General features: G+C 36.2%; 1 protein-coding gene across 3 annotated transcripts in view; it reads right to left on the reverse strand.

Moving 5' to 3' along the window:
- Positions 1-15,396, reverse strand: part of LOC117344361 (RNA-binding motif, single-stranded-interacting protein 3-like) — a 261,555-nt gene that overhangs the window by 226,542 nt on the left and 19,617 nt on the right. For all 3 annotated transcript variants that reach the window (XM_033907099.1, XM_033907097.1, XM_033907098.1), the window contains one exon: positions 4,369-4,575. In XM_033907099.1, the coding sequence (XP_033762990.1) occupies positions 4,369-4,539 (171 nt within the window). In that variant the 5' untranslated portion in view covers positions 4,540-4,575. The remainder of the gene's footprint in view (positions 1-4,368; positions 4,576-15,396) is intronic.

The raw sequence follows: 15,396 nt of genomic DNA on the forward strand, positions 1-15,396 counted from the left end.
AAACTGACATACACACACCTATATGACACCTGGATAAACTGACATACAGACATCTATATGACACCTGGGTATACTTAAACATGATAGATTAAAATTTTAAAAAAAAAACAATTTCACCAGTATTTGGAATTTTCGATTGAAGCCCAAGGCTATTTCTGGGGATGATATTTTATATTTTAACAGGTTTCCTGAGCCAAAGGTAAGAACATAAAGTAATGCATTTCTAGATCACCAACATTTGTTTTTATACAGATCGACACCTATATAAAACCTGTGCAATTACAACATTACCACTATCCAAAAGTTACACACTTCTTTCTATCCAATATATTTCATTCTTGGCAGGGGTACTGAAATTCTGTTACCGATTGATGACTCTTCCGAATTGCAGTAAGACTTTGGGATTGATTTTCACAGATGTTTTCATCACAGATAGAATTCAACACTTCCTCATTAACCAGGTCACCTTGTATTAGGGTATCAAACATGGATATTGATAGTTATACAATCTAAAACACAAACCATATCACTCCACATCAAATGTTTGGATTTTCTGTCAAAAGGGAAATAACTCTAACTGTCCTCTTGATATCCATTCTCTGTTCCATTAGTAAAACAGCCATTTATTTCCTGGCTATTTGGGGAACTGTCACACATACATGTTGGATATTTGGAATATTTTGTATAGTGTAAAATTTAAGAAGGAGATGGAGAACACAGATTGCTGGATTTTTGTGTTATTTCATGAAAAGTATTTTGGCTTAATTATTTTTTCAATTTTAACGACTTGACATTGGGGGAAATAAACATCAGTGTACACAATTTGAAATAGGGCCTAAATTCAGACCCAAGTATAAAAGCAGCAAATACAATGATCCAATATTTCAATATGTCTCCAAACTTTAAAATCACTTTGGTCCTTTATTATTCTGATACTTGGTTCTGAACCTGTAAAAATTACAAACTAATGACATCTCCATGGGTATACCCTATTGCTGAAGGGAATATCCTATTGCTGAAGGGAATACCCTATTGGTGAAGGGAATACCCTATTGGTGAAGGGAATACCCTATTGGTGAAGGGAATACCCTATTGGTGAAGGGAATACCCTATTGCTGAAGGGAATACCCTATTGCTGAAGGGAATACCCTATTGGTGAAGGGAATATCCTATTGCTGAAGGGAATATCCTATTGCTGAAGGGAATACCCTATTGCCGAAGGGAATACCCTATTGCCGAAGGGAATACCCTATTGGTGAAGGGAATACCCTATTGGTGAAGGGAATACCCTATTGGTGAAGGGAATATCCTATTGGTGAAGGGAATACCCTATTGGTGAAGGGAATACCCTATTGCTGAAGGGAATACCCTATTGCTGAAGGGAACAGGAGTGTATAACTCTGAAAATTTCCCACCAGCCCAAGAGCTAGCAACCTATTATTCACACTTACCCTCATGATAATTCTATTATCCCCTGCAATTTGTCAGTACATGCATTCTGGTAAATATTAATGTTTTCCATAATTTACCTTTTACTTAGGTAGAATCAATCAAAATCGTGTCATAGAATAAAACACTTTGATTAATTTATATTGTAAATCTAAAACAAAAATATGATAAGGAATTCATTTCAGCCTGATTACAAATACAATCACTATACTATAATATACCTTCTGGTTTCATGTCTTTTCATAATTCAAATCTAAATTATCTCCGGAAGTATGTTGAAATGTCGGTAAATGTATCCCAGTCACTCATGCACTTGAATTCTCAATTCCATCAATGGAATAACTAAGCATTTTCTACACTTAGATGAAGATGTCATTTATGTTTGAGAAATGTGTGGCAAACCAATATCAACCATCTTAAGTTGTAAAATCTTATTAACTTGACAAATTGTCATGTATGTATATATCTGTTAAAACTTCACAACAACATCTTGCGAGATTCATCGAATTGACTGTATCGGGTGGGAAGCCTTGATGGCACAATCGATGGAGAGTAACGATTTTAGGAGAGTCGACAAAGTTGATCGACAGAGTGTAATGATATAGGAGGGTCAATGGAGATGATCAATGGAGAGTAACGATTTTAGGAGGGTCGACAAAGTTGATAGACAGAGTGTAATGATATAGGAGGGTCAATGGAGATGATCGATGGAGAGTAACGATTTTAGAAGGGTAGACAAAGTTGATCGGCAGAGTGTAATGATATAGGAGGGTCAATGGAGATGATCAATGGAGAGTAACGATTTTAGAAGGGTAGACAAAGTTGATCGACAGAGTGTAATGATATAGGAGGGTCAATGGAGATGATCGATGGAGAGTCATGATTTTAGAAGGGTAGACAAAGTTGATCGACAGAGTGCAATGATATAGGAGGGTCAATGGAGATGATCGATGGAAAGTCATGATTTTAGGAGGGTCGACAAAGTTGATCGGCAGAGTGTACCGATATAGGAGGGTCAATGGAGATGATCAATCGAGAGTCATGATTTTAGAAGGGCCGACAAAGTTGATAGACAGAGTGTAATGATATAGGAGGGTCAATGGAGATGATCGATGGAGAGTAACGATTTTAGGAGAGTAACGATTTTAGGAGAGTCGACAAAGTTGATCCACAGAGTGTAATGATATAGGAGGGTCAATGGAGATGATCGATGGAGAGTCATGATTTTAGAAGGGTCCACGATATACATAGAACCTCAATAAGTTTGATCAAGACCTCTTTAGTTAAGAAGGCCCAACCACACAAACAGATACCAGTGTAATTTAGGCACTTGTTTTTTGCTAAAATTTCCTGTTGTAGAGGTGGGGGTGCCAAGATTACATTGGTACCAAGATCCTTCAGGTTTTTAGCTCCCTATTGGCTTTGGTTGACAATTTACCAGAGTCCAACATGAATCCCAGTTATAATGTGATCTTTTGCTCTCCAGAATTATTTCTATAAGCTGTAGGCGAGTGTAGCTGTAGCCCCAGATAAGTTGTCATTTTTGAATTCGGGACAATTCATTACCATCCCTAATTAACACTAGAGGTATAAACACCTCTGTCCTAGATCACGTACACATCTGTACAACACCTCTGAAAAAACAAAAAGGTTGAATCACCTTACCTGTGTTGGTCACAGCATGGGTTGTAGCCGACTGCTTGCAAGTGGATAGCATTATATGAATGTGTATTTTTAATTAGCAGAGCTCAAAGTGGCGCCTATTTTAGTGGCCATAACGCCTTAAATTCACCATTGACGACCAGTTATTGACCTATAAGGCGCCTGCATGGCCACTAAAAAAAATTGTGTAAATTTGCAATTTGGCTAATCTTTGAAAGGTTGTAGTCAATGCTAAAATGATGTTCACAATCGGAAAAAGTTACAGAGAGATGTTATATTGAACTAAAGAATTAAAGATTTTTTTAAAAGTTAAGCCAACTTGGGTACTTTGGCAATTCATTTTTCTTTCTGGCGTCTAGATTTTATGACTTAGTAGCCAAATAGGCAACCTGGTAAAAATATCCACTTTGAGCCCTGATTAGTGAAAATAGAGGTTTCCACTGAATTCATTTTGGTGTTTTACAGCACGGTAAATCCACAGATTTTTACGGCACAATCTTTTGATGAAATGAAACTGTTGGAGGGGGTTATTGAATTAGATGATGGTTGGTTTCTATAATAAATGAACTTGGCTTAAGAACCCCGAGACTGAGTTCATCTGAGGTATTGTTATTTGGTTGGTGTTTTATAAAGAAGTAAAGATGGCATTGATTCAGGAGTGGATCAGATGGGACAGGATGGTAAAAATGGTTGCTAACCCTCATAATGTAAGTTACCTCGACAACTTGGCTGCTACTTTGGCCTTCAAACATACAAGTACATTTTGGTGTAGATCTGGAAATGCCACGATTTTCTATTTCGGTTTCTTTTTTCTGATTGTGGTGATAGTTTATCGGTATTTTGATATTTTGATACAATGATAATTACTGCCACTGTGTTTGTTTTGCATTATCAAACTTCAAGACCCGAGATTTATTTTTAAGGGTATCTACACACTTTTCAAGGTTTTTGAAGAGCGAGATGAAAAATATAAGGCTTTTCACTCAGGTCCTCAAAATATAAAGCTTAATTATGATGAAAAAACCTTGTTTTTAAAATTGGTTTGGGAGAAAACAGTTATTCAACTTGTGATAATTCAGACATCGGATTATAAATCTTTTGAGAATATATCCTTTATTCTCCGAGTTTCATCTTACTGGGACACTCTTGACGGAACAAAACAGTCATTTCTCAAGGGATGCATCCAATGTCCACAAATCCAATTCTTGTTTAAACATGCAAAAAGAAATATATATTAAATATTAGATTTGTACTCACAGTTGATTGTTGCTGGGTCGAGTAACTCCCATAGGCCGCGGGGTTGGGTTGGTTGTAACGTAGGGTATTGGGCCGCCCATACATAGACTGAGGGCCAGAGTTTTGCTGCCACATTCCGGGTGTGTTTGTGGGAGGGTAGGCCTGGGAACTAGGTGTCGCTGTAGGAGACATGGCAGAACGTTTCGGAGTATATACTGTCCGGTTAGGCTGAAAGTGTTAAAGAATAAATAAATTTAATCAGGTACTATGTACAACTTAACTACAGATCAGATGCAAAATACAGCCAAGGGCTCCTTAGGGGTAATCCAAACTATAAAATAATCATTTTTTCTATCAATTTTCAATTATCTTGTATCAATACAAATAATCAAATAATGGATTTTCAACATACATAAGTAACACAGCTTATTAATAGTTCAAAAGATTCGGGGTGAATTTTATTTCATCTGATTTTATTAAATACCCCTGTTGTCCCCCTGAATAGTACCCAGATGCTTCAACATGGATTGTCATGAAAATTCATTATATGTAAATGAGTATGCAGTGATGTAGATGAATAATCTTGATCTGCACGATGGCTATAACAGTAGTACAACATGTCACAGCAACAAGATATCTAGAGTGAAATGCATTGACAGCTTAACCAGAATTAATTCTTACTCCAGAATATCTTATGCTATTCCTTAATATCTATAACTTAAAAGTTTTCTAAACATACATTTTTTTTATTATTGATAATACTTATTAATATGTATTTCACAAAAAAGAATATTTCACTGATGAAAATCATAAAAAATTCTCAAATGGAAGGAACATTTTTGAAAATCAAGCTGAATAGGCCAGCTACACAATACAGAAGTCAGCTGGATTCTGAATGTGTCAATATTCATTTGCTGGTCAGCTTCATTCCTTTTCTCTGTTCATGTCAATCAAGCTGACATGACATGTACTTATCAAACTGCTATTGATCTTTATACAAATCTAAACATATGTTAATTTTTTTTTAATTTTTCAATGTGTGAATTTGGAAACAGTTATAAAATGTGCTTTCATAACAGTATCTTCAGTATACATATTATATTAACGCTACCTTACTGCTATTTTATTGCAAAATTAAGTAATTATAATTCTACAAAAGAGTTCCATCTGAGAATATCTATCACTGTGTATTATTCAAGCAGTGGTTAAAAAGGCAGATACTACAGGTGAAAAACAGGTAAATACAGGTGACCTTTAAATTAGACTATAATCTTACTAAAAACATTTTGTTCCAGGTGGTCCGGTAGGTGACCCCATACCTTTTCATACCTAATGAGGGAATCAAACTTCGGCCACCTATATAGCTAGGTGAAAGGCAAGTGTGCATCCACTGCCATCGACCTACCCTTAAACAAATTATAATGCACTGTCCAGCTGTTTTTTTGTTCTAGGCTAGGACTACATAAGTGATGCTGAGAGCCTTAATGTGTTGATACCGAACATTAAGAAGAATATTAAAGGAAATCCTTATTACTATATAACCAATCCAACAGTTTTATTTCTCAATCTCCCCCTTTCCCTCTCCCACTCATTTCCCCCCCCCCCTCTCTCTCTCTCTCCTCTCTCTCCTCCTCCTCTCCCTCCCTCCTCTCTCTCTCCCTCCCCTCTCTCTCCCTCCCCATCTCTCTCCCTCCTCTCTCTCTCCCCCGTCTCTCTCCCTCCTCCTCTCTCTCCCCTCCTCCTCTCTCTCTCCTTCTCCCTCCCCTCCCTCTTTCTCTCTCTCCCCTCCCCTCTCTCTTCCTCCCCCTCTCTCTCTCTCCCTTCTCTTTCCCCCCTCTCTCTCCCCCCCCCCAAGGTCGTTTCTGTTTCTAAACAATGCTCTTATATATATATAACTGACATAGGTAATTGTGATTTAGCTATTTATGAAAAGTGTGAGGGTTAAATTGTTTATATATGATACATTTGCATTGTTACAAACTTGAAAAAAAAATTAAAAAAATTACAAAAATAAAAATAAAAAAATAACCGTTCCAAACACATTTCACAATCAATGACTTAATATCTGTTTAGCATTTCACTCCATCTTATTTACCACTCTTCAAAAAGATTTATAAAATTAAAAACATGATAAAAACATTTATAGCTTATTTCAGAATTGTTGTAAGTATAGATAGTACAATTTTAATGTTGAAAGAGTATCTTTACCACAAAAGACTCCACAATCTGTTAGAGGAAGTACTTTCCAGTATGTTGTTAATATTATAGACATGATATAGACATGTAAGTCTCTAGATTTGTATATTGATCAAGAGTGAGTAAAATTCAGTCTATAACCTGAAGCTATGATTTATAGACTGTATCATATAAACTCCCTAATGTCTATAACCTGAAGCTATGATTTATAGACTGTATCATATAAACTCCCTTAAGTCTATAACCTGAAGCTATGATTTATAGACTGTATCATATAACCTGAAGCTATGATTTATAGACTATATCATATAAACTCCCTAAAGTCTATAACCTGAAGCTATGATTTATAGACTGTATCAAATAAACTCCCTTAAGTCTATAACCTGAAGCTATGATTTATAGACTGCATCCTATAAACTCCCTAAAGTCTATAACCTGAAGCTATGATTTATAGACTGTATCATATAAACTCCCTTAAGTCTATAACCTGAAGCTATGATTTATAGACTGTATCATATAACCTGAAGCTATGATTTATAGACTATATCATATAAACTCCCTAAAGTCTATAACCTGAAGCTATGATTTATAGACTGTATCATATAAACTCCCTTAAGTCTATAACCTGAAGCTATGATTTATAGACTGTATCATATAACCTGAAGCTATGATTTATAGACTATATCATATAAACTCCCTAAAGTCTATAACCTGAAGCTATGATTTATAGACTGTATCAAATAAACTCCCTTAAGTCTATAACCTGAAGCTATGATTTATAGACTGCATCCTATAAACTCCCTAAAGTCTATTACTTGAAGCTATGATTTATAGACTGTATCATATAACCTGAAGCTATGATTTATAGACTGTATCATATAAATCCCTAAAGTCTATAACCTGAAGCTATGGTTTATAGACTGTATCATATAAACTTCCAAGGGCTTCAATTATTATTCACCTTTTTTTTCAATATATAAACAAACGTTTAACCAACTGTGATTGCTATAATTATAATTGACAATTGACAAAACTTACAAACTATATGTACTTGGTACATTGTTGTAGAGCGTCCTAATGATCTCCAATGTATAGTGGAATAGGTTTCACTTTCAGAATAGATAATCAGAAACTCTAAATCAATCGAATATCGATTACAATCAGTTTTCTAAATTGAGCACAGAATTGCCACTTTATCTTAATAAAGTATAATAAAGTGAAGATTTTAACTAGGACTGTTTTATAAATCCTCGCAGTGAGGAACAGAAAAACTTGCATCTACAGACATTGGACACACTAATTTGTGTGTCTGTAATAGAGAGATTAACTTATTGTCTACAGAGTGACAGACACACATGTGTCTACACAGAAAAAACTTGTAACTACAAACATAGACATGTGTCTACAGACTGACAAACTTGTGATAAGATCGAGACCGAGATCTTGATCGCTTGAGAGACTTGTGTCTGCATACAGACTGACAAACTTGTGTCAAGATCAAGATCGTGATCGATTGAGAGACTTGTGTCGATCTACAGACAGACTGACAAACTTGTGTCAAGATCGAGATCAAGATCCTGATCAATTGATTGATTGATTGAGAGAGAGAGACAGACTCATGTCTACAGAGACAGACAGACAATCTAGTGTCTACAGAGACAGACAGACAATCTAGTGTCTACAGACAGACAGACAGACAATCTAGTGTCTACAGACAGACAGACAGACAGACAATCTAGTGTCTACCGACAGACAGACAGACAGACAATCTAGTGTCTACCGACAGACAGACAGACAGACAGACAGACAGACAATCTAGTGTCAACAGAGACAGACAGACAATCTAGTGTCTACAGAGACAGACAATCTAGTGTCTACAGACAGACAGACAGACAGACAGACAATCTAGTGTCTACCGACAGAGACAGAAAGACAATCTAGTGTCTACAGACAGAGACAGACAGACAATCTAGTGTCTACAGAGACAGACAGACAATCTAGTGTCTACAGACAGACAGAGACAATCTAGTGTCTACAGAGACAGACAGACAACTAGTGTCTACAGACAGAGACAGACAGACAATCTAGTGTCTACAGACAGAAACAGACAGACAATCTAGTGTCTACAGACAGAGACAGACAGACAATCTTAGTGTCTACAGACAGAGACAGACAGACAATCTAGTGTATACAGACAGAGACAGACAGACAATCTAGTGTCTACAGACAGACAGACAATCTAGTGTCTACAGACAGAGACAGACAGACAATCTAGTGTCTACAGACAGACAGACAGACAATCTAGTGTCGACAGACAGACAGACAGACAATCTAGTGTCTACAGAGACAGACAGACAATCTAGTGTCTACAGAGACAGACAGACAATCTAGTGTCTACAGAGACAGACAGACAGACAGACAGACAATATAGTGTCTACAGACAGACAGACAGACAATCTAGTGTCTACAGAGACAGGCAGACAATCTAGTGTCTACAGACAGACAGAGACAGACAGACAATATAGTGTCTACAGACAGACAGACAGACAATCTAGTGTCTACAGAGACAGACAGACAATCTAGTGTCTACAGACAGACAGACAATCTAGTGTCTACAGACAGACAGACAGACAATCTAGTGTCGACAGACAGACAGACAGACAGACAATCTAGTGTCTACAGAGACAGACAGACAATCTAGTGTCTACAGACAGACAGACAATCTAGTGTCTACAGACAGACAGACAGACAGACAGACAATCTAGTGTCTACAGACAGACAGACAATCTAGTGTCTACAGAGACAGACAGACAATCTAGTGTCTACAGAGACAGACAGACAATCTAGTGTCAACAGACAGAGACAGACAGACAATCTAGTGTCTACAGACAGAGACAGACAGACAGACAGACAGACAGACAGACAGACAGACAATCTAGTGTCTACAGAGACAGACAGACAATCTAGTGTCTACAGAGACAGACAGACAATCTAGTGTCTACAGACACATACAGACAATCTAGTGTCTACAGACAGACAGACAGAGACAGACAGACAATATAGTGTCTACAGACAGACAGACAGACAATCTAGTGTCTACAGACAGAGACAGACAGACAATCTAGTGTCTACAGACAGAGACAGACAGACAACCTAGTGTCTACAGACAGAGACAGACAGACAATCTAGTGTCTACAGAGACAGACAGACAGACACTCTAGTGTCTACAGACAGAGCCAGACAGACAATCTAGTGTCTACAGAGACAGACAGACAATCTAGTGTCTACAGACAGACAGACAGACAATCTAGTGTCTACAGAGACAGACAGACAATCTAGTGTCTACAGACAGACAGACAGACAATCTAGTGTCTACAGACAGAGACAGACAGACAATCTAGTGTCTACAGACAGACAGACAATCTAGTGTCTACAGACAGACAGACAGACAATCTAGTGTCTACAGAGACAGACAGACCTGTGTACATGCACAGACAAAAGTGTCTACAGACAGACAGACAAATTGTCTAAAGACACACAAAGACACATTTTACTATATGCCGCATGTATGTTCATTTAGAATTTCAAGCTTCAGAAAAGATTTACTGATAAATAAACAGTCTCCCATTGAAATAGGGATGGTTGACAAGTGTGAATTTGTTATAATAAAAGTTCAGTGACTGAGCCCACACTGCAGTATAAATTGTCAAACCCCCTAGAACAGGTGTCCTCCCTATCGTGTTATTTTAGGTATGTAACCCAAGGTATGTAACCCAGATATATCAGACACCTGGCAACATGGCAGCGTGATTCCCCCCACATATCTACAGGAGCTATCTAAACTGTCCTCTGGGTCAGTCTGGTCACAGGGCCAAACAAACAACTCCAATCATACATTGATGAATATACTGCCTAAACAACATGTTGCCCCCAGATTTGATCAATTCTCATTTACCTTAATATTCTGTTTCATCACAGAGAGGAACGGAAGTAACATATTGTTCTTTCACCTAAACAAATACTGTATTTGCATATTCTATAATATTTTCTCAACAAAAACTTCTAAGAATCTATATAATTAATTTGAAATTAAAACAATTAATTCTAATCCGTAACAATAAGATACCTAATTACAGGTAATTTGATTTTACTTTCGGTTTATATGACACAAAGTTTCATCAAGAAATGGTTTAGTACGCAATAATTTTGCTTTAATTTCAAAGGAATTACGTAAATTCTCAGAATCAAGTTTTTGTATAGAAAATATTAAAGATAGTGCAAATGCAGTATTTGTAACCTGACTTAAACATCAGCAGTGTAACCCTGTAAATTTGGGAAAATGTCAAAAATATCTTTAATATTTTGGAAATTTTAATGCATCAGAGAAAGAATCTGTGTCAGCATATTTCAGAATGAGACCAAATTTATCAAAATCAGAAATACATGATTTGGATATCTCAGTATATCACAACCAGGAGAATTTAACTGTCAGATATGACATGTATGACATGTATGCTGATAATTTGACCAGTCATCATCACATCACTTTCCTACATAGGAGATCCAGATGACTTTAACTGATGGCAAAGAAATATTTTGGCTACAGGTTTAATACTTATCATCAAATGTTTATGAATGTGGTAAAATAGACATATACTAAAACTTGCATCAAGCTGATATTGGACATGAACATTGCATGAGAACAGATGTCAGCGGGAAGTTTTTGCCAACAAAATGAATTTGAACTTTTTGATAAACATTCAAATTTGCAACAAAAAAACAACAAACAAACAAACTCTATTGATTCTATTGATTTGTTTGTTTTTGTTTTAACGTCCTATTAACAGCCAGGGTCATTTAAGGACGTGCCAGGTTTTGGAGGTAGAGGAAAGCCGGAGTACCCGGAGAAAAACCACCGGCCTACAGTCAGTACCTGGCAACTGCCCCACATAGGTTTCGAACTCGCAACCCAGTGGTGGAGGGCTAGTGTTAAAGTGTCGGTACACCTTAACCACTCGGCCACTGCGGCCCCATATCAGTCCACTATAGGCATGTTAATTATTAAGAAGTCATTTAAAGATTTTATTCTATTGAATTCCTTCAAAAACCTTACAAACAATAAATGTATATATATTTTTTACTTTTTACAGAAGATACCATTGAAAGAAAGGAAAAGGAAAAATATTTCATTAGAACATTAAAACCTAAATTAAACAGAATGTTGTTGATATAATTATTTCCCATTAATATGACGTCACAATGTATAATTAATGAATTATATATATTGATGACGTCATACTTTGTTACTGTGTATGCAACCGTAAGCCTTACAATGTACAGTGTCTCAAAATATAATGGAGCGCTCCTGCTTTATAGATAAACGTGTTTTAATATTATTATTCATATATATATCACAGGGAAATAATTATGCATGTATATATATGTAATATTGATATGTTTCGTGTACTTTTAACAGCTGTAACTAATGCTGTACACTTATTTATCAGGATACTAGCCGATATTAAAACAGGGAAGGAAACAATTACACTAATAGTCTACTAGGAAAAACTCCTCAGTTAGGGTTTGTTGGGTAAACTCCTAAGTTAGGGTTTGTTGGGTAAACTCCTAAGTTAGGGTTTGTTGGGTAAACTGTTGGGTAAACTCCTAAGTTAGGGTTTGTTGGGTAAACTCCTAAGTTAGGGTTTGTTGGGTAATCTCCTAAGTTAGGGTTTGTTGGGTAAACTCCTAAGTTAGGGTTTGTTGGGTAAACTCCTAAGTTAGGGTTTGTTGGGTAAAAACTCATAAGTTAGGGTTTGTTGGGTAAACTCGTAAGTTAGGGTTTGTTGGGTAAACTCGTAAGTTAGGGTTTGTTGGGTAAAAACTTGTAAGTTAGGGTTTGTTGGGTTTGTAGGAAAACTCCTCAGTTAGGGTTTGTTGGGTAAACTCCTAAGTTAGGGTTTGTTGGGTAAACTCCTAAGTTAGGGTTTGTAGGAAAAACTCCTCAGTTAGGGTTTGTAGGAAAAACTCCTATGTTACGGGTTTGTTGGGTAAACTCCTAAGTTAGGGTTTGTAGGAAAAACTCCTAAGTTAGGGTTTGTTGGGTAAACTCCTAAGTTAGGGTTTGTTGGGTAAACTCCTAAGTTAGGGTTTGTTGGGTAAACTCCTAAGTTAGGGTTTGTTGGGTAAACTCCTAAGTTAGTGTTTGTTGGGTTAACTCCTAAGTTAGGGTTTGTTGGGTAAACTCCTAAGTTAGGGTTTGTTGGGTAAACTCCTAAGTTAGGGTTTGTTGGGTAAACTCCTAAGTTAGGGATTGTTGGGTAAACTCCTAAGTTAGGGTTTGTAGGAAAAACTCCTAAGTTAGGGTTTGTTGGGTAAACTCCTTAGTTAAGGTTTGTTGGGTAAACTCCTAAGTTAGGGTTTGTTGGGTAAACTCCTAAGTTAGGGTTTGTTGGGTAAACTCCTAAGTTAGGGTTTGTTGGGTAAACTCATAAGTTAGGGTTTGTAGGAAAAACTCCTAAGTTAGGGTTTGTAGGAAAAACTCCTAAGTTAGGGTTTGTTGGGTAAACTCATAAGTTAGGGTTTGTTAGGTAAACTCATAAGTTAGGGCCAATCTTTATTATATATACATCTCTTTAAACAGTGATGTGATATGGTATAATGCACCTAAAACATTGAGCATACATCGTGAGCACCGTCCCAACAATTGTGTGATTTAGTATGATCAGGTGATCAATATTAAAAAATGACAACAATACGGAATGTGTCTTTTTGGGATGTATATAGAGATTACAATCAGAATTTATATTGTGTAATTTAAATCAGTGTTTGGATGAATTAAAATATTAATTACCGGTTTGGTTTGTTTTTGTTTAATGTCCTATTAACAGCCATGGTCATTTAAGGACGTGCCAGGTTTTGGAGGTGGAGGAAAGCCGGAGTACCCGGAGAAAAATCACCGGCCTACAGTCAGTACCTGGCAACTGCCCCACGTAGGATTCGAACTCGCAACCCAGAGGTGGAGGGCTAGTGGTAAAGTGTCGGAACACCTTAACCACTCTGTCACTGCGGCCCCAAAAAATTAATTACCGGTAAGCTTTAATTATCTATATAGATTGATGATACATGTATAAATTAGTAAATTTTTTCCATATACAATCAGTAGATCTATAATACTGCCCTGTGTTTCGGAGAATAAAGAGATATAACGGATATGTAAGACTTTAAAGGCACTCATCTTAACCAATCATAATCAGTTCCTTACCCACAGATAAAAACCAGGTAAACATACAGGTAAGTTCATTTGAAATAGACTGTATAGCTGTTAACAGCATCCCACTCGGTCTATGATGGAAGGATCAACACATTTACTGTTATATTATCATATATTTATTTATCAACACAGGTATGCATTACATGATAGTGTTCTGTGTTCTAACACCGATTGTAGTCGAACTCGAATCATAATCAAGGGGTTATTTGGTACTGCTTATTTCTCTATGCGACACCTGACCTTTCAAGCCTCAGAGTCCTGTCTGATAACAATTAAATGCTGCTGCTACTAAGTTGAAAAAAAAGATAATTTCATTTTCTTAAACAGAATCAAAGATGGACGAGATTGAAGAGGGATCTTGGTGAAGCACCAATATATATATAAGACTGATTTTTTTCTTTAGTGACTTGATAACAAGGAGAACATGAGGTCAAAGAGATTTAAAAAAAACTCTGTGAATTAGAAATAACAATACTAAACTTCAACTCTCGGCCATTTTGTTTTTTTGAAAAGACACAAATCTTAATCACTCGGCCACGGCCATCGTATTTATATATACCCAGTATCTTTCAGTTTTATAAGCAATCCCTTTTGGGATGCTGTTCATATTTTTATACTCTGGATGATATTTTCTGCTTTTATTTTACAAGCAATGCTACTGATCCGTCAGCAAAAAAGTGTTTTAAGATCAAACAAAATTCCTAAAAAATTGCCAAAGTTCAAATAATGATACCAGATTTATATATATCCATTTGTAACAATTCATCTGTGTAATGTTACTTTGTTATACAGCCAGGACATATAACAGAGTATAATCTGTGTAATGTTACTTTGTTATACGGCCAGGACATATAACAGTATAATATGTGTAATGTTACTTTGTTATACAGTCTGGACATATAACAGTATAATATGTGTAATGTTACTTTGTTATACAGCCAGGACATATAACAGTATAATATGTGTAATGTTACTTTGTTATACAGCCAGGACATATAACAGTATAATATGTGTAATGTTACTTTGTTATACAGCCAGGACATATAACAGTATAATCTGTGTAATGTTACTTTGTTATACAGCCAGGACATCTAACAGTATAATATGTGTAATGTTACTTTGTTATACAGCCAGGACATATAACAGTATAATATGTGTAATGTTACTTTGTTATACAGCCAGGACATATAACAGTATAATATGTGTATAATGTTACTTTGTTATACGGCCAGGACATATAACAGTATAATCTGTGTAATGTTACTTTGTTATACGGCCAGGACATATAACAGTATAATATGTGTAATGTTACTTTGTTATACGGCCAGGACATATAACAGTATAATATGTGTAATGTTACTTTGTTATACGGCCAGGACATATAACAGTATAATATGTGTAATGTTACTTTGTTATACAGCCAGGACATATAACAGAGTATAATATGTGTAATGTTACTTTGTTATACAGCCAGGACATATAACAGTATAATCTGTGTAATGTTACTTTGTTATACAGCCAGGACATATAACTGAGTATAATATGTGTAATGTTACTTTGTTATACAGCCAGGACATATAACA

This window comes from Pecten maximus, chromosome 15, assembly GCF_902652985.1.
Source record: "Pecten maximus chromosome 15, xPecMax1.1, whole genome shotgun sequence".
Lineage (NCBI taxonomy): Eukaryota > Metazoa > Mollusca > Bivalvia > Pectinida > Pectinidae > Pecten > Pecten maximus.